Consider the following 26,387-nt stretch of genomic DNA (forward strand, 5'->3'; position numbering starts at 1 on the left):
TTGGCTCATCCTGTTCACTAGTCTTCTCTCTGTAATTGTGCACAGATTTTTTTCCGTGCCATATATTTATCCATTTCCCTCATGGAGGACACAATGCAACCTGCCTACTCTACATCTGTAGACAATGTATTCTGGATTCAACCATGCACTGCATTAAAAGAAGTTTTTTCTCACGTTACTATTAATTCTGTTCCTTGTTAAACCTCAACCCCTCAATCCACTATCAATTCTGCCCCGACCCCTCATTATTATATCTACTTCTATCAGATCTCTATTCAGCCTTCTCCTCTCCAAAGGAAGCACTCCCAGCCTCTCCATTCTATCCTTACAATACAGTACTCATCTTAGGAACCATTCTTGTAAATCTCTGGACTCTCTCCAACAACTCTGAGATGAGCCAGTCTGAAGTGAACACAATACTCCAGCTGATGCCGCACCAGTGGTTTATATCAGTCCTCGTGGCTTCCCTGCTTTAATATTCTGTGTCTATATTGATTACAGGCCAGAATAGTGTATGCTTTGTTAAATGTTATCTCAACCTGCCTTGGTGCTTTCAGTGATTTCTGCACACATCCTCCCAGGTCCCACAGTTTCTGCACCCTTCTACTTTGTCCCTTGAAGTTAATTCAGAACATAGCCTTGGGTATCAAAGAATAGGAGCACCCAAGCAACCATGACCCCTTGCAGGTAAAGTGAAAGTGATGTTCACACAGATACGTTCACACAATAATAGCATGAGTTGGAACAGTTTGGATCAGCAATGTGTCATCCCAGGTGCAGTTATATGCTTAAAGTCCCAACACCCTTTATGAATTCGATAATTACAAATTAACTCTTGGTTTTATGTCATTTTACTATGCATATTTTTGACAAAGAACAGAATTTTGGGTGGAACAATCTGCTTAGTTTAAAAGACTTCCATTTTAAGTTCTTTTTCACACAGTTTTAAATTACATATTCCTCCCTTGCCCTTCAATTGCTGTAATATACTGCAGTGCGGTGCATTCATTCTGTCTCCAGGTAATTACTGTGACTGCTACTCAGCTATTTCTTATTCTTGTCAGAATATCCTTTGCTCACATATTTAAGAGTTTTCATTGCTGCAGAGAATTGTTGGAATATTTTGCAACTCCAAAAGCTGCTTTGTTCGAAATTATCTTCATTATTTAAATGAAAATAATATGCAGGAAGAAAAGGTTTAAGGAGATTTTGAACTACATAGTCACGTTGTGTAGTAAGAAAACAAAAACAATGGTTTCTGTGTATGTTCTGGCCAGGGAATAAGGTATGAATGACTATGAAACATTTATAGCTGTTAAATGGATCAATGTTTCATCACTGACTTCTGAATCATGTCCAAGACAACTGATTAGAAATAACAGTTTTTTGGCCTGTATGTAGTTGTTTTTGGTGTTAAAACAGCCTTCTGAGTCATCCTAAACTATCTGTGAGAGTTACATAAAGAGTGAGAAATTCAAAAGCAAGTTCACAGAACATATTGTTGGGTTTCCACTGACATATTCCCTACTCGTATACTTACTGCTTAAGTCCAGCTGTTTCAAACGCTCAAAGTTCAACGTAAATTTATTATCAAACTACATATGTAGATTCATTTTTTCCGGGCATTTATAGGAAAAAGAAAAGCAATAGAATTTATGAACTCTTATGAAACAAAGATTGATAAACAACCAAAAGAAGACAAACTGCAAATAAAAAGTAAAGAGTTTTTAAAAAGTTCTTGGAAGTGTGTTTGTAGGTCATAAAATCAGTTCAGATAGATTGTGAGTAAAGTTATCCACGCTGTTTCAGGAGCCTGACGGCTACATGGTAATAAACTTACTGAACCTGGTAGAGTGAGACCTAAGGCTTCTGGAGGTTGCATAGCAGTTGGCACCCAAGGGGTTTGGTGAGACCTGGACAGGCCAATGAAGATCACTGATCACAAGAAGTATGCTCTTTCTGTAGGGTTGAGCACAAGGGTCACAGAGGCCTTCCTAAGTCTCACTGATGTAGGCAATTGCCCAACACCTATCTGCCTGCATGAGTGGACAAAAAGAATATAAAGTTTGGATAAGTCCCTGCTGCAGCTGTGATGTGGCTGGAATAAACATCAACAGTCTGGAATGATCCTAAAGCCAGGAAGCTGGGTGATCATGACATTGACTTGCAAGGGTAAGCCAGTGGAAGTCAGAGATCTCAGAGACAACAATGAATGCAAAAGCTTGAGATTTTAAATAGCAGTTACAGAGGAAACGATGTGAGTAAAGCCTGGTTATTTTGTGAGTAAATAAGATTTGTCATTTCTGGACCAGTGAGATTCAAACTCTCACTGCATATGAATTTACATGATGCACTACCACTGATATAATTTGGAGAAGTTTAACGTGGGAAGGATAGTGTTAGGAAAAATTAAATTCCTGTAGAAAATTGAAGAGATATGTTCTTAGCTGCTGTTAATTTGCACCATATTGTGTAAGAAACACTGGACTCTGATTTAACCCAATTTCCAACTACAGAGAAAAAAAAACTAGTTTTTGTGTTTTGTTAATGGATTTATAATTCCTTATTAAAATGACGTGGCAATTTTTAAATCTCGATTCATTGATTTTGGTGTGTGTGTGTGTGTATGTGTGAGAGAGAGAGAGAGAGAGAGAGAATATAAATACAGTTTCCTTGGCAGCATTGTGCATGATTTTTATTTCTGATTCATTCACTTGCAGGGAATGAAGGTTCTGGAGAAACTACTCTGAAGAAAACCTCTTCATGCGATATCTGCCAGTTTGGAGCAGAATGCGATGAAGATGCTGAAGATGTATGGTAAATGTTCCCGTGTTAAATTAAGAACAAATGTTATTTCTCACTACTCTTCACTTCAACTTTATATTTAACTTCTTCACTGAAGCAAAGCTTTAATTAGAGGCCCTTCCACATTTTTAGCATGTGGTCATCCCTAGCCAAGCCAGCAATTATTGCCTTTTTTCTAAATGCTTTTCAGAAGGTGCTGGCAAGTTGCCTTCTTGGGACCAGGACAATCCTTCTGGTGAAGGTATTCTGACAATGCGTTTGGGTTGGGATTCAGAACCAGTGAAATATTTGGAAGTCAGGATGCTTTATGACCTATAAGGGAACATAGCTTTCTGGTGATGTTCACAACTTCTGAAACCCTTGTGCTTCTCAGAGATAGAGGGCACAGGATTGTGAGGTGCTGTAGGGATAGCCTAGCCGAATTTACTTCAGAGAATTCTAAAGATGGTGCAGTAGTGATGTGGCAGTGGGAGGGAATTAGTATGTGGAATCAATGTCAGTCATGTGAGCTCTTTTGTGGTTGATGATGTTGAGCTTCTTAAACTCAGGTGCTTCCATCACTGGGTAGGTACAGAGTATTTGATAACATTCTTGATTTATGCCTTGTTAAAAGCTTCAGGGTAGCAGGAGGTGGGTCAATCACCAAATGCTCAACAACTGACCAAATATTGTAGGCATATTAACAGTGTAAATTGCTTAGCAAATCTCTGACCAATGCTACCCTTAAGAAGTTGTCAAGGGACTTGCCAGTAAGAGATTATTAGGTTCAAGTGTAGGTGATGGTCATTAACTAATACATATTTGGCACAATTGTTACTTGACACTCATCAACACTTGATGAAACTTGTCTGGGCCATGGTGTATGCAGCCAAGGCCTGCCTCATATTCTGAGGAGCTGCCAATTGATTTGAGTAGTGAACGTCCAGATGCTGTTTTATTCCGGGACGGAGACCTTTAATGAAGCAGCTGAAAATGGCTGGGCCTAGGAAATTGCCCTAGTGGAATTCTGCAGGGATGTCTAGAGCTGAGATGATTGATCCCCAACAACCACAACAATCTTCCTCTGTGAAAGGTTCAGCTCCAACTATTGGAATGCTGATGTCCGTTATCTTCACTTTACCAAAATCCTCAACATCAAGAACAGTCACACTTGGTCTCCAGCTTTCTGGCCCATGTTTAAAGCAGAGTTGTTAGGAGGTCTGGAGTCAAAAGATCCTGCTGAAGCTTAAACTGAGCATCAGTGATTTTGTTTTTGGTGACTGACTGCCATGTGAAGCATGCCAGTAACACTTTCCATGATTTTTCTGATGACTGAGATATGATTGGTACCTGTTAACTGGGTTGGATATGTCCTGTATTTTATACTCGGAGCATACTGGAGCAATTTGCCGGTTTGTTGGGTCAATGTCAATGCTATAACTGCACTGGAACAACTTGGCTGCTGCTGCAGTTTGTTCTGGGGTGCAGGGCTTTGTGTGTGTCATGTTTTGTAATCTGGAAACTAATTGGAAAAAACACAGGAACCGGGAGATGCACGTCTGCTTCATTTTTACTTTAGGGAGGCACAGATTCATGACATGGTGGTGTAATGACATATGCCATTCACGTACTTTTACATATACACATAATGAATTATGTAAACCAAAGAATGCGTGATCAAATAATATATTTACAATATTATGCAAATATTGCTTCAATATTAAACACCCAGCAGTATTACATCTTCAATGGTGTCTGGAGCCCTTGCCTTTGCCTTCAGCTGCTGTTTGAGATAAAATTGGATGAGAGTTGGTTTTAGCGATGGAGACTGAGGTGAATTAACCCCTGGTCATTTTTGGCTTTTGACACTCAAAATCTGGACCCCATTATCATTGGGAGTTGCTAAGTTCTTGGAGCCATCTCCCCCAAATATCTTTTTTTTAAGTGTCAGCCTCTACTCTCAACTGGATATGACAGAAGTGCAGATCTTTGATTTGATCAGCAACACAAGATTGCAAATACTGGAATCCAGGGCCACAAACAATCTGCTGGAGGAACTGAATCTGTTTATTGGATCGAACAGCACCTGTTGGGTGTTGGGAAGGATTGGTGGGGGTCCTGATGCAAGATTTTGGGCTAAAATGTGAACAGTTGTTCCCCCACCCCCCAACAAGTAATGCAGATCCTCTTGAATTCCTCCAGATCTTTTTTTATTTCTGTGATTGCTGCCATTTGTTGTGAGATCATAGCTTTGCCTATTGCACACTATGTTGTTGTCTGTATGTAAACCTGTGAAACCTCATCAGTCTGGCAACCTTGTTTTTAGATGTGTAGTTTGCTGTCCTGACATGCCTTCGATTAAAAATAAATTATAGGAGCTTTTAACATCAGGGCCATTTAAATCCGGCCCAGTCATATTTCTCTTTGTGTCCTTCCACCAAATCAGCTCAGTATTCACTTATCAAATCAATATCATTGTGTCCACCAAGCTTTCCTCTTTCCTCCTGCTGATAACAAGATTGGCAGGCAGAAGGACGGTCAGGGATGCAATATGAATACTCCTGTTATTCCTCATAAACCAATAGGATGCATACCCTCTAACTCAAAGACCTGACAGGAAATTTGAGGTGCATAGAGTAATGCAGCACAGAAAAAGGCCGTTCAGCCTAATCTTGGCCAACGATCAGCCATCCATTTGCACTAACCCTGGCACAAATCCCATTTATTATTCTCCCTGCATTCTCAGGAGCGACTACTCAGCCCCTGCAAATTCTACCCCTCACCCGCCTGCTAGGAACAATACTCAGTGGCCAGCTAACATACCTGTCTGTGGACTATGGGATATGAGAGGAAGCTGACGATCACAGATAAAACCTTCCATACAGACAGGACCCAGGTCTCTGACACTCACAGCATTCATAGCTTGCTGATTCTTCATTGGAGGCTTGAGTCAACACAAAAGTAAGTCATAAGCTGCATCCTAGTTCATTTAACCAAAGTTTGACAGAATAGAAACAGGAAATGGAAATATAATTTTGGTATTTAAACATGCTCTTCTGAAATGTTAGTGACCCAGCAGAGACCTCATCCTGCTTCTAGCCTGATATGCACTTGACCATACAGTATTTATTACAGAAATTTTGTTGTTATTTTTGTTTCGAGTATCAACATCTGTTGCCTTGATCAGTGATACATTGATCAAGAGTTCAATTATAGCATGTCCTTATAGCAAGCTGCTACCAATATGAGATTGTGTTCAATTGGAAGTTGATTAATGAGTTTGCCCCAATCTTACTGAAAGTCTGCATAAAGCTAACTGACGGCTGGCTTGATACTATGTTCTAGTCACAAAGACTGCTGCTGTAGCTTTGTGCAGTAAGGTCAAAGTGATCTGCAGCAGTTGAGAAAAAGAAAATAATATGCCTTCCTGCAATAAGATGCAGTTCATTATTGTAAAATGTTTTCAACATTATGGTTTTAAATCAGCATTTAATAATCCATTGAAAAAATAATACCTTTCAGAAAATATCTTCATTTGAATGCAAAATTGCATAGTAAAACCAAATGCTACATCAGAGTCTTGTATAAAACCTGTATGACTATTGACATCCGATATTTTATTTTGAAGTTTACCCACAAAGCACTTGAAACTGGTAATATGATTAGCTTAGCTGACCAAAAGGATGTGCATTTGGAAACAACTTAATTCGGCTTGACTTGATCCAACCACTCTGTTACTATAAATAATCACTCCATGCATTGCACACACCAGTGCCTGTTCGACACAATTATGAAACTGATCAAGATTGCAGCATTTACAAAGGCTTTTAGATCTATAGGATAGATAGTAAATGTAGCCTGTGGAGATTAACTGTTGTAAATATACAGCATCAATGAAAGTAATTTTATCTCCTCCCTCACCATATTCATCAATCCTCCATTTTCCAGGGCAAATAGGATTAAATTATTCTTTAAAAAGGGCAATTTGCTTCCATCCCATCCAACTCCAGTTTAAGTAGAAATCGCTTTCAAGCAGATGACTAATCCACTGTCAAAAAAATTACACAAATTAGAGAGAAAGTCCTTCCCTTGTAAAGTAATTCTTCTTATTAAAACCTGTTGTTTGGAATTCCAGAAATTGGAAAAGCTGAAAAAGAAGGGAGGTAAAGGGCAGGTAAATACCTTTGGACCAGAATCCGATACCTCTGAGTTTTCCGTCCATAAATCCCTCCCACATGCCTGTTATTTTTGCGACCAAGGTGGATAACAGCACCTTTTTGTTCTGCATGAAGGGTGATCTCATCAATGAGTGATGTTTTTAAAAGATATAAAAGTACTTTGTTCTTCAAACTTGGGATTGAGTAGGCCTAAACCATGTAATTTCATTCCTGAGAATGCAAATCAATTATTCCATCTCAGCACTTAGTTTCTGAATTACATAAATATTTTCCACATTACAATTTGTGGACCTCATAAAAATATGCTTAGTGTTGGTTACTGTGTTTATATTTAAGACCTCAAATTTGAAAACATACATCTGCACATTTTCCTTGATTGAATCATACCATTGGAACAAATACTTAAAATAAATGACCTCACTAGACCCATTTTGATTCAACAGTTTTCCTCCACTAGCAGTAATCATTTATTTGAATAATAATTTGCTAATGCAAATAACCTTGTACATCGATCTGATATCTATCATTACTGCATTAATGGACACATTATTGGTGAAAATGAGGACACATATTTAGACATCTACATTTTACTGTGTTTTCACCTCACACGTAGGAGTGCTATTCTCTCCGGTAAACTAACTGATACCTTGAGACACAAAATGCTGGTGGAACACAGCAGGCCAAGCAGCATCCATAAGGAGAAGCACTGTCAACCGAAACGTCGACAGCGCTTCTCCCTATAGATGCTGCCTGGCCTGCTGTGTTCCACCAGCATTTTGTGTGTGTTGTTGTTTGAATTCCCAGCATCTGCAGATTTCCTCGTGTTTGATCCCTTGAGAAGCGGTTTAAATCTGATGAGATTCAAATTTCCTAGAAGTATTACTTACGGCAATTTAATCATTGGTATTCTGGTCAAAAGCATTTAAAAGATTATTTATGCTGTTACTGCCCCAATATATGGAATAACCCTGGCTTTTATTTTCCAATGATAAGTGCCTGAATATGGAAAGTTATTCCATTAGTCAGCCTACTTGAGTTTGCCTAAGTAAGTTTAGGTGAAATTTTGAAGTGCATAAACCTTCTGGTCGAGAGGTTGCCTGATGCCAGTAAAGATATATAAAAATGGTGGTGAATGGCAAGACTAGATAATGGTAGAGAGAAGTTGAGTAGCAGAGGGTGCAGTGTTTGGGATGTCAGAGGCTGGGCCATCAGATGGAAGGCTGCAGTCAGCTGCTAGGAGTGACAGAGAAGTCAGCTCATTGACTGCTGTATAGACAGTGGCTTGCAAATCCACTAGAGAACAGTGAGGAGGGTAGGGTACAATCTTAATTTCAGAGGACAGCAGTCTGGAGGTTAATGAAGGAAAGTTAGGAAGCAAGAGTTCGTGCAAATATTGGCCTGAAGAAGTAATAGATTAGTCAAGTCTTAGATAAAAATGAACCTAGGAAGGAAAGAGGGGCAGTGCACTTCCCATTGGTGACTAAGTTTTGTTTTTTGCACAGCTCTTAGAAAAGGCATGTCCCAACTGCAAATTCCATAACTTGTCACCTGTCAGTAGGTCATGTTTATGTTGCAGAACCATCCTTCACAAGTACTCTAAAGGCCCTTATCATGAGTCGATCAAAGTCATAGTATTAGCATCTAGATGTCACCATATTGAATACCACTTCTCCAAGCAAATGAGCGACCAGCACTTGATGGAACAAAGAGTATATTTAGACCTCAAAGTTTGTTCCTTAACTGATAATTTGTTTATTCAAATAGATTCACATAGCACACAAATATATTGCAATGTGCAAACCCTTTTCCAGGTGCAACACAACACACAATGCTGGAGGAACTTCGCAAGTCATGCAGCATCTTTGGAGGGGGATAAACAGTCAACGTTAAGGGCTGAGACTTTGTTTCCTATGGTATTGTACTCCAGCAGTTGTATGATTGGGCTTTCTAGCCTGTTCGTCAGCTACAGGGTTGTATAATTGTGCTCTTCACATTTTAAGGCTTACATTTTGTAATCTATCTGTTGTTTGCTTACTGATCTGTAGCAATCCTGTGCTGTTTAGCTCTCAAGAAAAAAAAGCAGTAGATTATCAAGGCATTGCTTCTGGATTACATACAGGAAGTGAAGGGAATTATTAGCCAAGCAGTAATTTATAATATGTAGAGGCGTTCCACTGGAAAGCCATAACCTAATTCACCTTAGAATCTCCCTGTCACTACCCCCTTCCACCTTCATAACACTTGGCGAACATCCATGGTTTCAGACTTTAAATCATGAATGTCACCATCAAGCATGTCTTAAAGTCTGCCAAGAAGCTGAGAGTAACTCTGGCACAGGAGTTTCACCTCAATTTAAAACCAGCTCTGTGATAATTGAGTTCTGCAGATACTGACCACCATATAACATGTTTAATTCATGTCATTCCATAAAATAGCTATCACAATAAATGAAATTTTGTTATGGTTTTCATAACCATAAATGAAATGTTATTATTATTAATAATAACTAATAACAGTAGAACACAGCTGTGATTGGCATATGTGATTTTATTTTGTTTGTTTACAGCTGGGTGCCCATAAGACAATAAGACCATAAGGCATAGGAGCAGAATAAGGCCATACCACCTATTGAATCTGTTCCACCGTTCAATCATGTCTTATTTTCCCTCTTAACTGAATTTTCCTGCCTTCTCCCCATAACTATTGATGCCCCAGTAATCAAGAACCATCAACAACTTAAACACACCCAATAACATGGCCTCCATAGCCATATGTGGCAATACATTCCACAGATTCATTACCCTCTTGCTAAAGAAGTTCCACTTCATCTCTTTTCTACAGGGGCATCCTTCTATTCTGACGCTGTGCCTTCTGATCCTAGACTCTTTCACTAATGGGAGCATGCTCTCCACATCTATTCTATCTAGGCTTTTCAATATTCAGTAGGATTCAATGAGATTCCTGTCCCTTCATTATTCTAAGCTCCGAGTACAGGCCCAGACTCATCAAATGCTCCTCATATATTAACTCTTCCATTCTCAGGATCATTTTCATAAACCTCCTCTGGACCCTCTCCAATGCCAGCATATACTTTTAGTTACAAGACCAAACCCTGCTCATAATACTCCAGATGAGGTCTGACCAATAAAACCTCAACATTACATCTTTGCTTTTATATTCAAATCCTCTCAAAATGAGTGCACGGCAGGTTTATCTGTCATGCACCTGGCCCTGACACACTTAGAAAACAAGGAGACTTATGTCAGAATGCTGTTCCTGGATTTCAGTTCAACACTCAACACTATTGCCCCACAGACCTTGGTGAACAAACTCCTACTCCTCGGTCTAAATACTGTCCAACTTGGTGTTGGGTGTCCTAACCAACAGACCTCAGATAGCCAGGATACACAACTGCTTCTCACTCCCCATCATCCTAAACACGGGTGTGTGCTGTGTGCTGAGCCCACTGCTATATGCTCTGCTCACACAGGACTGCACGGCTAAATACCCAAGTAATCACAGGGTCAAGTGCATCAATGACACGACAGTAGAGGGGCTCATCACCAACAACAAGACGGCCTACAGAGAGGAGGTGGAAGGGATCGAGGCCTGGTGCCAGGCAGATAATTTCTTCCTCAATGTCAACAAGATAAAGAAGATGGTTATTGATTTAATGAGAACTTGCACCACTGAAACCCCTCTTTACCTTGGTGGCACTCAGTGAAAACTGGGAGCGGTTTCAAATTCCTGGGAGTGCTCATCTTGCACAACTTCTCATGGTCCCAAAATACATTCTACACAATCAGGAGAGCACACCAATGCCTCTACTTTCTGAGGAGGCTGAAGAGAGGTGGACTATGAACATCCATACGTCATTCTACAGATGTGCAGTAAAGAGCATCCTAACATGCTGCATCACTGCCTGGTACAGAAATTATGGTGGACAGGATGTTCTCTACAACGGGTAGTCAAAACTGTCCAATGCATCACCAGCACCAGCCTACCTTCCATCAAGAACACATATACAGAAAAGGGCCAGTAACATCATGAAGGATCCCACCCACCCTGCTCTGGACTCTTTGTCCCTCTTGCATCAGGGAGGAACCTATTTAGCATCCATGACAAGACCACCAGATTAAAAAACAGTTACTTTCCCTAAGCATTAAGGCTGATCAGCTCGTCCACCCATTAACCCACCCTTCCACACCCCCAACCACCATTTCTGTATCATTTCCAGTCAGTCATCTCATGTACAGACACTGCTGCATCCAGTGTAACTTTATGGACACAGAATCAATCTATCTATATAAGCTATCTTGTGTAATATTTCTTATTTATTATGTTCTTTATCTTGTGTTTTTTCCTGCTATATCTGAAGTAACAATTATTTTGACTCCTTTACACTGATATACTAGAAATTACATTAAACAATCTTGGAATCTTAACATTTCATTTTGCTGTCCTTACTACCTACTCAAACTGCAAGTTCAGCTTTAGGGAATCCTGCACTGGAGCTCTCAAGTCCTTTTGCACTGCGATTTCTGAATGCACACCCAGTTTAGAAAATAGTCTACACTTCCATTCCTTCTACCAAAGTGTGATGATACACTTCCCAACACTGTATTCCATCTGGCAATTCCTTTCCCATTCTCCTAACCTGTCCAAGACCTTCTGCAAACTCCCCGCTTCCTCATACCACCTGACCATCCAGCTATCTTTATATCTTCCACTAATCTAGCCACAAAGCCATCAATTCCGTCATCCAGATCAACAGTATATACTGTGAAAAGTAGTGAACCCAATACCTGCAGAACATCACTAGTCAACACAGCAAAATAGAAAGGCCCTCTTTATTCCTGTCAGTCAGCCAATCGTCTGTCCCATGCTGGTTCCTTTCCTGTAATACCGTAGGCTCTTGTTTAGCAGCATCACATGGCACCTTGTTAAAGGCCTTCTGAAAATCCAAGTAGACAATATCCACCAACTCTCCTTTGTCTATCCTGACTGTTATTTCTTCAAAGAATTCCAACAGATTTGTTGGGCAAGATTTCCCCTTAAAGAAACCATGCTGACTTTGGCTTGTTTTATCATGTGCCTTCTCATTCCTGGTAATGGCATTTTGCCAACCACTGAAGTCAAGCCAACTGGCCTATAATTTCCTGTCTCTTGCCTCCTCCCTTCTTAAAAAGTGGAGTGACATTTGCAGTTTTCTAGCCTTCCAGAACCATTCCAAAATCTAGTGATTCTTAAAAGATGACCACTAGTGCCTCCACAACCTCTACAGTTTCCTCTTTCTGAACTCTGGGGTGTAGTCTATTGGGTCCAGGTGATTTATCTACCTTCAGACCTTGCAGCATCCCAAACACCTTCTCATCAGTAATAGCGACTACACTCACTTCTGCCCCCTGACAACTCAGCTTTCTGACATGCTGCTGATGTCTTCTTAAGTGAAGACTGACACACGATATTTTAGTTGTGCTTTGTATCTGGAGCTCATGGGTAAGAGATTATTTTGGAACATAGAATCATATAGAACAGGAACAGGCCCAGTGACCCATTAATGTCTGTGCTGAATTAAACAAAATCCCTTCTGCCTGAATATGACCCATACTCCTCTATTCTCTGCTTTTTAAGCACCACTGTCATATCTGCTTCCACCACTCCCCCCAGCAGCCTGTTCTACATATTCCAGGCACTAATCTATTGTGTAAAAAATTGAACACATAAAAAAGGTTTGCCCCGCTCACCTCCTTTTAAGCTTCCCCCTCTTGGCTCAAATCCATGTCCTTTGGTACTTGCCATTTCTCCCCTGGGAAAATGATTCTGATAGTTGTTTCTCACAATTTTATGAACTACTGTCAGGTACCCCTCAGTTTCCAATGCTTCAGAGAAAGGAAATATCACAAGTTTGTTCAACCTCTCCTTATATTTCAAACCCTTTAATCAAGGCAACATCCTACTGCATCCTTTCCAAATCCTTCCTGCAGTGGAGCAACTGGCATTGCATACTATTTTCGGATTCTGATCTCCTTTACTGAGTCATGAATATGTGGCCAGTTAGGGCCAAAAGTACCTTAATGTCAATTCTTCCACCTGTCATCCCTGCTAACCTACAGAAGCTCAGGTTAATAGTACCTTGAATAATGCCCATTTTCTCTTGCCTAGGTGTGTGTGCAACATTGACTGTTCCCGCATCAGTTTCAACCCTGTGTGTGCTTCTGATGGTAAATCCTATGATAACCCTTGTCAGGTTAAAGAGGCATCCTGTCAGAATCAAGAATTCATAGAAGTATCACATTTGGGAAGATGTCCAGGTAACTTGAACAGATTTACTGCTCCTCTAGGCATTGAAACTGTGTAATTTTGGTCATGATTTTATTTTTACAACACTATAAATATCTGTCAAAATTTATGTTGTTTTAATGACTCATGGGGGCAAAATTCACTGATCCTATACAAAACCGTTTGAGCAGGATATGGGTTGCAGGATTGGGGGTCACAGTGTCAGTTTTATCTATAATCCTTAGTCACTTAAATTGTAAGTTCAGTAAATTTACATGCTAATTGTTTGACTTCTGCATGTACAGCACTTCATTTTTATTCTAGTGAATCTGATGTTTAAATCTTGAGATGATGCTCCATATTTAGTTTATATTTATACCTGATATAGTCTATATATCTATATAGCAGTCCAGAAGTATTATAAGCATTTCTGAATAGTTTTATAAATCAGAATTAATCATTGAGAGACCACCTAAATCAGAGGCAGTCAACAGTGCATACAGGTTGTTCTGCATTACTGTATCTATATTCCATGTACTTTAGTGAACAGCAAGCCACAGAGACTTTACCACCAAACTACAGACTTTCAGCAGAATATCAGCTATTCAGTAAAAACCAGACAGAAATTGACATTGTTAAGCTGAAATAAAATCGTGCCACTTATTCTAATTCCAATGAATGGCACCATGTGATGGGTCCTTGAATACTGAGGATAAGAAGGAAGACACAGACAAAGATGAAACAGGAATAGTCTACCTAGTTTCTCAAAAAGCATGGACAAAACTCGTGCCTAAAATTGTTTCTCTGTTGCATGGAAGCACAGTGACACCAGAGCATGAATTAACTGCATTATCCAAAATTCAGTAGTATCTAATATACTGAAGAGGAAATGGTGCTCCCGGTGAGAAGATAGGAAATGGAAGAAGAGAATAGAGCAGAAGAGTATTGGGGAGATAATGAATGGAAAGTGAGAAGGGACATTAGAAGGAAGAAGAATAACCAGCAAAGAAGTAAAATGACGATAAAGCAACAGGAAACAAAGGTAATGCAGAAAAGAGGGAATAGGTTAAGAGGGAGAGCAAGGAATTTGAAAAATGGGTATGATTAAGAGGATAAGAAGAGTTCAGGGAAAAGATGAGAGTGGAAAGGTGAAATAAAACAAAAATAATCACAATGAACAAATAGTTGGAAGCCAAGCATATTTTAACAGTCACATTGATGGCTTTGATTTCAAAATATCTTGTTATTTACTTTTGTAACAGTGAGAATATTACCAAGCATCGTGTCATACGGGATCAGATTGATTCCACACTCCCAGCAGGGGCTGATACTGACAGGGAGTGAATGGAGTGAAATTGTAGAGGCACAGCTTGTGATTTTTCTATTCATCTATTTTAATGGATGAAAAATAATAGGCTAGATGCACACATTTCCCACAGTGTGCTACCCACAAGTGCCATTCCTCAGTGGCAGCATTGATGTACATATATAGTTCTCATTTCTATTTAAACTTGTAAGTCCTTGTCAACACAACTTATTTTAATCACCTCTTAAAAGTTGATTATCCATGACTTTGCCTTCTCTTCTGTATCAGCTGCTTATTTCATACAAATACCGGTAATGCAGCATTGGTTATTCTATAATGTAATTAACTCTTACTATTGACTGATTCCCACATAAGCAACATACTCAATGACCAGAACTACATATTGGACTCCAATATCCTCCTGAGCTGAAAGCTGTAAGGTTTATTGGATCTCTTAGATTGTGCTAGAAGATAGATATGGATCCAATACAAAATGTAGTGACATGCAAGGATCAGTGAACAACTTAAACTACAATGATGCGTAAATTAATCTGTACCAAAAAACTATAGAACAGAGGTTCTATGCTCATGCTGTGATTTCCCAATTTCTGAAATAATTCAGTTCAATTTTGTTGGTGATACATTTCATTCCTTTTGTTTTATTCTCTATACAATTGCCCCGCCCTTTACAAAGGCAAAGCGTTCCTATGAAACCTTTCTTAAGCCGAAATGGCGTAAAGCAAAGAACCATTAATTTATATGGGAAAAAGTTTTGTAAAAGCAAAAATCCTCTTTGTAATGCAAAAACAGGTTACTAATGTAGGTTTTTTGTAAAAGCGAAGTGGTGTAAAGCGAACACTCGTAAAGCCGGGGACACCTGTATGTTCATGGCTTTTCAATGCATTTCCACATAATAGCAGGAAGTTTATAAACTGAACTTATTATAGCAGTCAGTTTTGTTTATGTTTTTTCCAAACCAGAAAATGCAGTGTGTGGTCTTCTTATCTGGCAAGAAGAGAGAATATAGTCTATTTGTTAAATTATGGAACAACTAAGGAGGTTACAGTTTTACACTAGCCTTGCAGTATACTGACAGATAGGGATGATACCATGTTGGTAAATTTGACTTCAATTTAAAATGTTCTGGGTTCACATACTGTGGCTAAACACAACATAAGTAACAATGGTAAAGTCTATATGACAGACAAGGAAAAAGGGTGTGAGAATGTGCTGCTACTTGTCAGCGGTGGCTTTGTTAGTAACTCTTATTTTTCTGAGTTAGAACCAATGAGTTTAAGTCCCATTTCAGATATTGGATAATTTGAGATCATTGATTGTGTTAAAAAGCACACAGGAAATGGAAAATATTTAAGTAGTGGGATTAATTTCTGTTGCTCAGCTATGTCTTTGCCACTACTGATTAGAAGACCCACTAGGTTTTTGGCTGGAAATAATTTACAGCTTGGACTAAAGGATGCTTCCTCTTTCACTAGCTAAACTGAGGAATGTAATGGTACTTTATTTTGTGATGTCTTCTGTAAACCAACAAGGATACGAGGGATTTGAGGGATTTATTTTAGCTGAGGATGAAAAAGTAATTACTACTGAATTTAAAGTTCTGTCAAAATTATTAATCCTGACAACATTCAGTACAGTAACAATCATTAAAGTGATTAATATGAACTGAATATATGAAATTAGGGAATAATAAAAAAAACTAAATTTTTATTGTTTAATTATTTTGTTAAAAGGTAATATTTATAGGTTTTTCACAATAACAAAACCCTATTATCTCTAATTATTTTCTTGAGAGAATCCTAGGAGAAATTAAGGCACAGTATACATAACATGGCTCAGTGATTCAATTAATCCTGGTCACCACAATGTGATACATTGCATTGAATGGCTTTCTTAATTAATGGAAACAATCAACAATATCTGTGTTGTTTATTAAAAAGAAAAAACAGCTATTTCAAAAAAAGTGCAATTGGCATAAGGTTTCTGTGGATGCTAGCATCATTTATCTTTTTACTGTTGCTTGAAATAGAAAGCAAAGGACCTGGCTGCTTGACAGATCTGTTATTGACTATTTCCATGGTGATGCCAGAGTCTCAATAACTTTTCCCCCCAAAATAATCGGAAACTGACCTGCAAATGAAATAAATAACAATGTTTACAAATGCTTATTTTACTGCAAGCCTCCAAACTCACACAGTATGTTTTGTTTGTAGTTAAGGACACATTATTATCAGGGAAAGGTGCCCAGCGAAGTTAACCACCATAAACCAGCATCTTTACCTTTACTGATAAGCACCTAGACCAGAGGATAGTGCATTGCATATCAGAGTAATTAGTTTAGGAATAGGTTCTTCATAAAATACCTTCATATATGAAGTTAATGCTGATCATCCCTAGTTGATTTAAAGAGAGTTTGTTTTCCAATTGTTTACTTCTGGATACAACCCATGGAACATTCTAGCACAGAAATGCATTGTATTATAATACAGTCAGCATTTCTTAGTCAGGAGTAACTGTATGATTGCTAAGTCAAATTTCTAACTTTATTCAAATAGAGAATGTGACCGTAGGTACAAAAGCAGAAGATGGACTTTTTGCAAGAACTGATTACACAGGTACGTAATTCATTTTCAAACATTTTTGAGAGTCCTGCTTGTTTTTGTTTCAGCAGCATAACTTTTGATAGAAAGTTTGAGTTTTTTTTCTAATAATAGGAACAAGAAACATCTGAGTTTGCTACATTTCATCAACTCGAGGTCTCTAGTGTGAAAAATATTACAGGTTGTCAAATTTATTGCTTACTTTTCCATGGCTCAGCACTTTGTAGTTTTGGTTGTATTAGTCAAGAGATTATTTTCCCCAGCCTGCAACAAACAGATTTTTTTCTGTTAAAATAATTAATCCTAAGTTGTCACACACTATCGAAGTGGTAATAGAGCATGACAATTAGCCACAAGGTGCTCCAGATGGAGAACTGTCTTTCTGAAAGACATCTGCTCAGAGGATTGAGGCTTAAGTGGACTCTGATGTGATGACCTATCATCAGCTAAATCTCCCCACTTTGACACATTAAGATTAGCCTTTTGGATGAATTACTTGAAGGAAAACCCAAACTCCTGATGCTAGAAATTGGGGAAAAAATAAGGTGCTGCAAATACTCAACAGGCCAGGCAGCATCTGAGGAAATAGAAATACAGCTTCAGACTTAAGATCCTTATCAGAAAGAGAGGAGGGGAGGGATGGATAGGGCAATGGGCCGGAGTTGCTGTGACAGTGGGTTGCTACTGTGGCAATTAGAGGGTGATAAAGAGTGTGATGTATTGGGGAAAAATACTGAGCTAAAAATCTGAAATGAAGAACTTGGAGGAAAGATGGCTAATTTTACTATACAAGAAGAGCTATTAAAAGTTGAGAACTTGATAGAGACTCCAGAATACTGCAGTATGCCCAGATGGAAGAATGGGCCCTGATGTTCATTATAAGTTCATGTTCAAGTTTTATTGTTATTCCAACATACATATGTGTAGAGTTAAATGAAACAGGTTCTTCCAGGGCCAAGGTGCAAAATACAGTACATACGGTCACACACATCACAACACATATAGCTCGTAGCTCATTCAGTCACAAAATACTATTAGCAGAAATTGCTGAGATGCGTGGTCTGAAGATTGATGGTGCATGGGATGATGTCCTGGAACCATGTTCCTGCAAGAACAAGCACTCAGCATTCTTCATGTCCTGCAGCCGCAGACGACGGCAATCCAGCTCGTCTTCCGGGGAGCAAACACTAAAACGTAGCACTGACAAGACAGCCAGCCTGCAGGACCAGCTGCCAACCCAAAATGGACTCCAGCATGCCCATCACGCCTCCGTTCTCTCCAACACTGCCTCTGGTATCTCCTCCCCTGAGTGGTTGTAACAGGCAATGCCACAACATGAGGGCTTGGTCCTCGAGCACAGATTTCAGCAAGCCCACCACTGGAATAACACTGCAGAAAACTGCAAATGGATCAGAGTGAAAGTGTAAATGGGAATTGATGTAGCCAGTAATAGGAAGCTCAGGCTTCTCCCTGCAGAGTGAACACAGGTGCTCCACGAGGCAGCTACTCGTTCTACACTTGGTTTCTCCAGTGTGAAAGAAACCACAATGTGAACATCGAACGCCAGAATCTCGGCCTCATGTGAAAGCAACGTTTGGGATCCCGTATGGTTGAAATGAACAGGCAACAGGATAGATGTTTCAGCCTCTGTGGTTGCCCAGGGAAGTCCTGAAGGCCAGGGAGAGGACAGTGGGCAGGGAAAACAGAGGAGCTGCCTTCCAAAATACCGAAAGGGTAGGTGTCTGCTGGTGGAATCATGTTGGTGCTGGTGGATGTTTAGAATTATGATCCATTGAATGTGGAGCATGGTAAGGTGGATGGTGAAAACCAGGTTAACCTTACCCATGCTCTAATCAGAAGAGGAGAGAGAGCGCAAGCAAAAGTGCAGGTAGCAGATGAAATGCACTTGAGATCTGTTCACTCTGTTACAGGGAGGATACAGTTTATGAAGAAAGAAGGCACTTCAAAGGCCCTCAGGGGCATCTTCAGAGAGACTGTGGTTTAGCATGTAAGAAAAGGAGAAACATTTTAGGGTGGAAATTGGAGCAACTATACACATCAGTGGAAATATTAAATAAGTTAGCCAATCACTGCGACTGCAGGAATCCGAACATCAACGGTATGATCCTCAGGTTTTCACTGCAATTAATTTCTCCTTTGATCTGATCCATTTAAAGTTGTGGATTCATAGAAAACCCATCGTTAACTGCTGCATATGCAGTGTAGTCCAGCCTTTCTCAAACTTTTTGCCCTGAAGGAACCCTTGAAATAATTTTCAGGTCTCAGGGAACCCCTGCTCAGAAGTTGTTATATCTACAGCTCACGATCAGTAAGTTGTAGATGTAATAATCCAAAAATAATTGTCAATGCCCTTTTGAGTAGAGAATCAATTTTTAGTCAAACTTTCTTGAAAGAAAAACAGGTAATAAAGTTTGGCTTACCTTTCTTGAAATAAATCTGCTACTTTCCCTTTCATAAATGTTAAAATCTCATAAGGCAAACATTGCAAATTTCTGTTAAATAGCTAACTTAAGCTAAAATGTGATTTAATTTTTCTAAAGGTAGGCTCATTAGATTTAATTCAAATAAAGGTTGTAAGTTGATTTCAATTAATGCTATTTACAGCATGAAAATTTATTGACTATGTTAAATAGTAAAGTTACTAGAAACCATAAACCAAAGCAATATGAATACAAATATAGCCTGTCAGAATTTTATACAAGACTTTGAAAGAAACATTTTCTTACTAAGTGATATTATTAGGCACAAATATAGGCCTAGCATGTGAAAACCGTGCTTGTGTTTTGCTGCACAAATACTTAATTCTGGGTCGAACTTGGGATAAGCACACAGAGATTTCACCTTCTGCTGAAATGAGATGATTTCTGCTCTTGTCTTGATGCTTGTTAAACAAGAAAAAGCTTGCTCACACATGTAAGAAGATGAAAACTGAAGCAAAATGTTCATTGCTTTCCTATGAATGGCAGGATACTCTTCTTTCTCAGAAATCCAGAACATGTCCAGGGGCAGGTCAGTAAATCTCATCTCGAGTGCACGATCAGAGTGCAGCTCACAAAGCTCTTCCTCTTCTCTCAAAGTCAAGTTCTCAGGCTAACCGGAAGATTCAGAGAAAGGTCCCTCACAATGTCATACATTTGTGTTGAAAGGGAGGAGAAGTAGTGTTCAATTTTTTTCTGCAGTTCTTTCAGGTGGTTTTCAATAAGACTTGAGTTTTTTTGATATCCTTCCTCACTGTCAAACCCAAGCAGCAGTGGAAACATTTCAAGATTCCTTTTGCAACATAATTTTTCCAAAGATTCCGTTTCCGTTTAAATCTAAGACTCGTGTCAATTGAAGTGTGGTGAACTACATATACCTGTCTGGACACGCCCCCTGCTGACTGCTCCTGTGGCCCCTCCCACTGACCATGGCTCCTCCCACATACCCCTGTATAAAGGCGATTGAGGCCTGAGCCCGGCCCTCAGTCTCCAGGATGTAGTATGGTGGTCAACTACTGCTTGTTCTTTCTTCCAGTCAATGAAAGCCAATATCTCGCCTTCACGTCTCAGAGAGAGTTATTGATGGTGCATCATGAAGTCAGAACAGTTTCTCCAGGGCCTTGCAGAGACTTCTTCAACTGGTTCATATGATGAAAAATGTCTGCTAAGTAGGCTAGTTTCTGCAGCCATTCTTCATCTTCAAAGCACTCAGCAAAATCTGGCCTACTATTTTCTTGAAAGTACTCCTGTAATTCACCTTTCAGCTCAAAACACCCTATTGAGAACTCTTCCTCTGCTAAGCCACCAGAGACTGGCAGAAGATTGGTACACTCTCTGTCCAGTTTTTCAGTTTCTTTTAAACATTCTCAAGTGAACTGGTCTTTGTTTAATTAAGTTAAACGTTTTTGGAGCATCATCCAGAACTCTTTTTCAGTTCATCTCCAAGAGCTTTTGACATCAGCACCTCTCTGTGAAGACGGCAGTGTCTTTTCAATTTTGCTGGAGTCATTGTTGCATTTTTAAGTTGTTGCCACAAGGTAGCGCGACTTTGATCCCCGGTCCATGTAAAACCTATTGATAAATAGCTTTCATTGTAAAGACAGACTTTTTTTGTGTCCTTTGTTGTACGACTCAGAAGTTTGTAATTTTTCATAATTAAGCTGATCAGAATGGTCCGTAGGCCTAGGCCTAGAATCCTTTTGTTCCACCTCACATTTCCTCTTCAAAAATCACCACATTCGACTGTCTTTAGAATGAAAATTTCTCTTCAATTTTCTACTAAACTGGTAGAATTTGTTCACTCCCACGAGTCAGTCGGCAGTGTGTAAGAGGAAGTTGGAGGAGGTAATTCAGGAGGTAGAGGCTGATGTCACAGCCCAAGTTAAGCAATGCTATTCAATACTCGGAGAACACATTTCAGGATCCTCATCAGCCTTCCAGCCTCCCCTTCATGCAATACAGCACTCACCAATTATCAATGGCCTCCCCTATTTTGCATCAAAAACTGAGAATGGGCTCAACCAAATAAACAATGGTCCTGCTGCACACTGCCATAATGGGCTGAGAGACCTCTAGCGAGATTGATAACAGGGTCACTGCCCACCACTGCTAGCGATAACATTGCGCACTGTATGAAGTTCAAAAAACAATATATTTTTTAATCACCATCTCTCGCGGAACCCCAGTTGAGAAACCCAGGTCTAGTCTAATGTTTGCTTTTATTTACATTTTGTGTTACAGAAAAAAATGCCAATAAATTAGAAAAACCCGCCCAAGGATTTTTTGTCCCGTGTCCTACTCTCTTTGAGGACCATTGTCTACATGGAAAATGTGAATACTCGATTAATAAACAGGAACCATCTTGCAGGTAACACCAGAATAATAATGTTTCATGATCTCTTTATAAATATCAGGTGCATCAATTAATTTTTCTGTCCTTTTTTCCTCCTTTTTACAGCTGTGAAGCCGGTTTTAAAGGGCCACGCTGTGAACAAAAGGAGTTCAATGTTTTATATGTAGTTCCTGGAGCAGGGAAACTTCAGTATGTCTTAATAGCATCCATCATCGGAGCTGTGCAGGTGGCCATCATTTTGATTGTAGTTCTTTGCATAACAAGGTAATGTTAATTAAGCAATGTCACAAGTGCACTTGATAGGCATTTCTCTGATTTCCACTGTATTATCTTGTGCCATCTAAGTGGGAAATGTCAGTCACTGAAATAAACTGCCTCATTTCAGACACCTGGGATCAGCATCAAGCATTCTCACAGGCCCCAGCTCAAATGGAGAGCAAGTGCTCTGAGTGCTAAACTTAATTTGAGATAGGATGGGTTTGGCATGTAGGCTCCTTAATTGAGAATGCTGTATGAGCAAGAGCGGCAGCAATGGGTAAGAAAAGGCCCTGAGGGAGTTATCAGTGTTTAGGCAGCAGTGCTTGCATACATTAAAATCATGCAGTTCCCCTCACTTTCTCAGAGCACTGGAAAATTGAACTGCTGATTTGATGGTAAGAAAAAAACTACCAGTTGTAGGTCCTGTCAGATGACCTGATTATACTCAGTTCTTTGATTAAAATTGGAACTTTACTCGGATTTGCTCCTAAAATAAACAAAAATGTTGAAAATTAAGATGTCATTTTATGATACTTAAATTCAACTTGAAATGTATGCTGAAGCAATTTGGAAAATATCAACTGGTGATAGTTCAGTCCAAGAAGTATGTGTCAGGCCCAGTCTTTTCTGACTCCTGTTCTTGATCTGAGTCGTTTTGAAAAAGACCATTATTTGATTTGAATCTGTACTTGCCAGTTTATATAACAGACTTACAGGATAAAATAATTACTTAGGATTTATGCTTCTGATCACCATTCTGTGATTCCTTTTTTGTGTAGATAATAATAATATAATTGGCCTTCTCGATTATCTTGTCTAAAACTTGGCATTGACACACACACGTTAAGGATCAACATCTGCATGTACTCCAGAGAATTATGTATGTCCACAGAGCTAAATAATGGTGTCCTACATTTATGACTCTTGATTGTTCACTTGGGCTTCAATTGTTCAATTTATGACTTTAGTGTGTTCATTTAGACCGTGTTCATTGGATGAAAGATTGAAAGTCTATTGCAGTGGCTAAGGGTTTAAAATATTCAAACTTTTCTTCAAAATACATCATGTCTCCTAACCATTTATTCTCGATTGGAAATATTACAATAATGTGTAGACTGCTTCAATGTGAGAGATCATTTTCCTATGAATTCATAATATTTTTATTTTTATCTGCAGAAAATGTCCTAGGGGCAACAGGATTCAAAGACAGAAGCAAAATGCAACACATTACAGTTCTGACAACACAACAAGAGCATCAACAAGATTAATTTAAAGCAAGCATGATTGTACAGCTGCAAAAATAATTACACAAAGCTCGGACTATTGATTATCATACAAAATGGAACAACACATGTTGCCTTGCATTTGTGTTATACTACACCAATGAATACATATACTACGGTTATATTTGATTATGTCTGGATATATTTCAAATAGTATATAATGTCTTGATGTGTTTTTCTGTAATAAATAAATGGTTAACAATTTATATCACTTTAGTTTGCACATGAAGTACTATAAAGCTGGACTAATGAAAAATAATTACTTCTGTGATGTTTCTTAATTTTTTAAAGATGAAATGTGCTATTGATTTTTTTTAAAAGCAAGCAATTTGTATTGTTCAGTCAGGTTTTGCCTTTGTTAACTAAAGAAAATGAGGATCTACGATGCTGTTAATTGAAAATTAATTTTGGGAAGCTGAGTTAAAGACCAGAGGTTTGACCTTAATTTTTTACTCGCTTGTTATGAAGGCCAGTGAGATTTAACAGCTTCCATTATATGATAATGGCCGTGCTGTTTACTTGGATTCAGTGGTAATGTATACATGACAGTATAATACGCCATAAAAAAATCTGTCAACAAGGCTCTCTCGGTTTAAACAAATAACCTTCATAAGTGTCATTAGTGAAGTATCCTATTTTATATTGTGTGTGCGCTTATGCACTTGCATAACTCAATGTATCTTTTACATGAATACAAGAGCATTCATTATGAACAATTTTATCGCTTGGTTATAGGTCACCTAGCCTGGTTCGTAACAAAAAACAATGGTTTAAATGTGATGCATTGACCAAAGTGGTAGAAATTAGAGGATCACACACATACTTTTTGATAATGCAAAGGATAGTTAGAGCGTTGTTTAGCTCTGCTAAGGATCCTCATTTGAAATATACATTTCCAGTGCTAACGTTTCATAATAAGATGACAAAAATAAAAATATTACAGCAGCAATAGATAGCTCTGAATTGTTTGTCTCTGTTTACTATCATTCTAGTCTTGAAATTGGATCTATTTGTACACAATTTTCATTCACAAGTCAAACATCTAAGTATTTTCCTGTGGTTATAATTCTGGGGTATAATTGAGCCCATCAGAAAATTGTCATGGATATTCCTAAATACAGTTCTCTTTATTGTGCCTGATAATTTTATACTGTCATGACATAAGCTGATGCTTTGGGGTGCAGGCTACAACCATTGTTGATCACTCCCAATAAACAAGCAACAACTCACAAGTATTGGCAGTGAAATATTAATGAAAGGGTCTCTGCTCTCTTGTACATAGCAATTTTCCTGTCTCTGTTTAAGATGGTCAATGTTCATACAAACTGCATCAATGATGCTTCCCCCTACTCATGACCTTACCATACAAATCAACTCTACAATCACTGATCCCTTGACCATTCTACACCTCGCGGGAACTCCTGGCTACTCACACTATAAGGGTCATCTGGTCCTGACTCTGTCGTTTAGAGGTAGCAGTCTGGATTACAAATCATTACTGAACTGCTATGCCAACTAGACTAACCTGTAATGTGGGGTTGGCATAAACAGAATTTAACCACATACTATAGTGTATTCCTAACAATCCCTGCACAATCTCAAAAACTTTGTGGGTCAGATCACTCTCTTTAGTAATGGGAACCAAACAATATCTCCCATGTCAGTTATATGGAGAAAAGGAAATTTCACTGGTTTCAGTTGATCACATTGCAGACTTCTGGATTTTTAAGAGATGTATCATATACTGTTAATTTAAAATATTTTTGTTTGTCCAAATTAACTAAAACTTTTGGACTGGATTTTGCTGTAAGCCATGATCATGATGCTCTCAGATATTAATGTTTACATTAAAAACAACCATTTCCAGGATTCAAATACAAATTGTTCAACACAGAAGTTGAAAGTGTTTGACCAAAATACTCTGCTCTTCCAGAAGCTCTGCTATTACAATATTAAGTGACAGCATTCAGTCAGCATTTCTGTACTGAGCGACAGAAAAACAATAACCATTGAAATAAGTTAGGACTCAATTTATAACTAAATAGTGCAATGTTCTCATTGCTGCCAGGCAACTAACTTCTTTGAGACTGAAAATCAACTTTTAACAGATAGGGAGTTCCATTCCGCACTATCTCATCTCTCAAAAACTACTAGTGCTGCTCCAAAACAACTTTCTAGTCACAGTAATTTTCAGTACAAAATTAGAAAATCTATGAACAACTGACAGAGTAATGAACAGCAACTGCTATTAGTTTGCCACAGAGTGCAAAATCTTACCCATTAAGTCGGCTGTTTTTTTAAACTGTTTATAACTATAAAAATCGCCAAAACAATGCATTTAAATGATTCACCAATCACAGGCAATTTGATATTTCCACTGATCTCTTCACTTTAAACGTGTAACAAGATGTCATGTAAATTCACCAAAGAATTTGTTATGCAAAATTTTGCACAAACAATTGGTTTAATATTCACAAGTGGAGATGATTTAATAATTTTAATAGATGATGAACATTATCACAAAGCTTGTGCTATTGCAGGGCAATGGGGTATTATAAAATATGCATGCAGTGTGATTTTCATTTACTATAATCATCTGCATTGTTGCATCTGTAATTGTAATAAGTAACGGAGATCAAAAGCATAATATAGTATACGTAAATGAAAGGATCTTACAGACATCACTGCTCAACTACTGTTCATCCTCTCATTTAAACGAAAGGAAAAGAATAGTGGGTTTTTTGAGCACTTTATTTGGCTGTTGCTGGAAAGCAGATTAAGGACAAAAGTTGAACAGCTCATTTAGCTCATTGGTGTTTCATCTTAC

General features: G+C 38.6%; 1 protein-coding gene across 1 annotated transcript in view; it reads left to right on the forward strand.

Moving 5' to 3' along the window:
* The window catches only part of tmeff2a (transmembrane protein with EGF-like and two follistatin-like domains 2a), a 78,540-nt gene extending 54,025 nt beyond the window's left edge, over positions 1 to 24,515 (forward strand). Inside the window, exons 5-10 of the mRNA XM_073046963.1 lie at positions 2,721 to 2,817; positions 13,128 to 13,276; positions 17,124 to 17,183; positions 21,908 to 22,034; positions 22,125 to 22,283; positions 23,454 to 24,515. Coding sequence (XP_072903064.1) covers positions 2,721 to 2,817; positions 13,128 to 13,276; positions 17,124 to 17,183; positions 21,908 to 22,034; positions 22,125 to 22,283; positions 23,454 to 23,550 — 689 coding nt within the window. The 3' untranslated portion in view covers positions 23,551 to 24,515. The remainder of the gene's footprint in view (positions 1 to 2,720; positions 2,818 to 13,127; positions 13,277 to 17,123; positions 17,184 to 21,907; positions 22,035 to 22,124; positions 22,284 to 23,453) is intronic.
* The last annotated feature ends 1,872 nt before the right edge of the window (positions 24,516 to 26,387 follow it).

This window comes from Hemitrygon akajei, chromosome 5 (genome assembly GCF_048418815.1).
Source record: "Hemitrygon akajei chromosome 5, sHemAka1.3, whole genome shotgun sequence".
NCBI lineage: Eukaryota > Metazoa > Chordata > Chondrichthyes > Myliobatiformes > Dasyatidae > Hemitrygon > Hemitrygon akajei.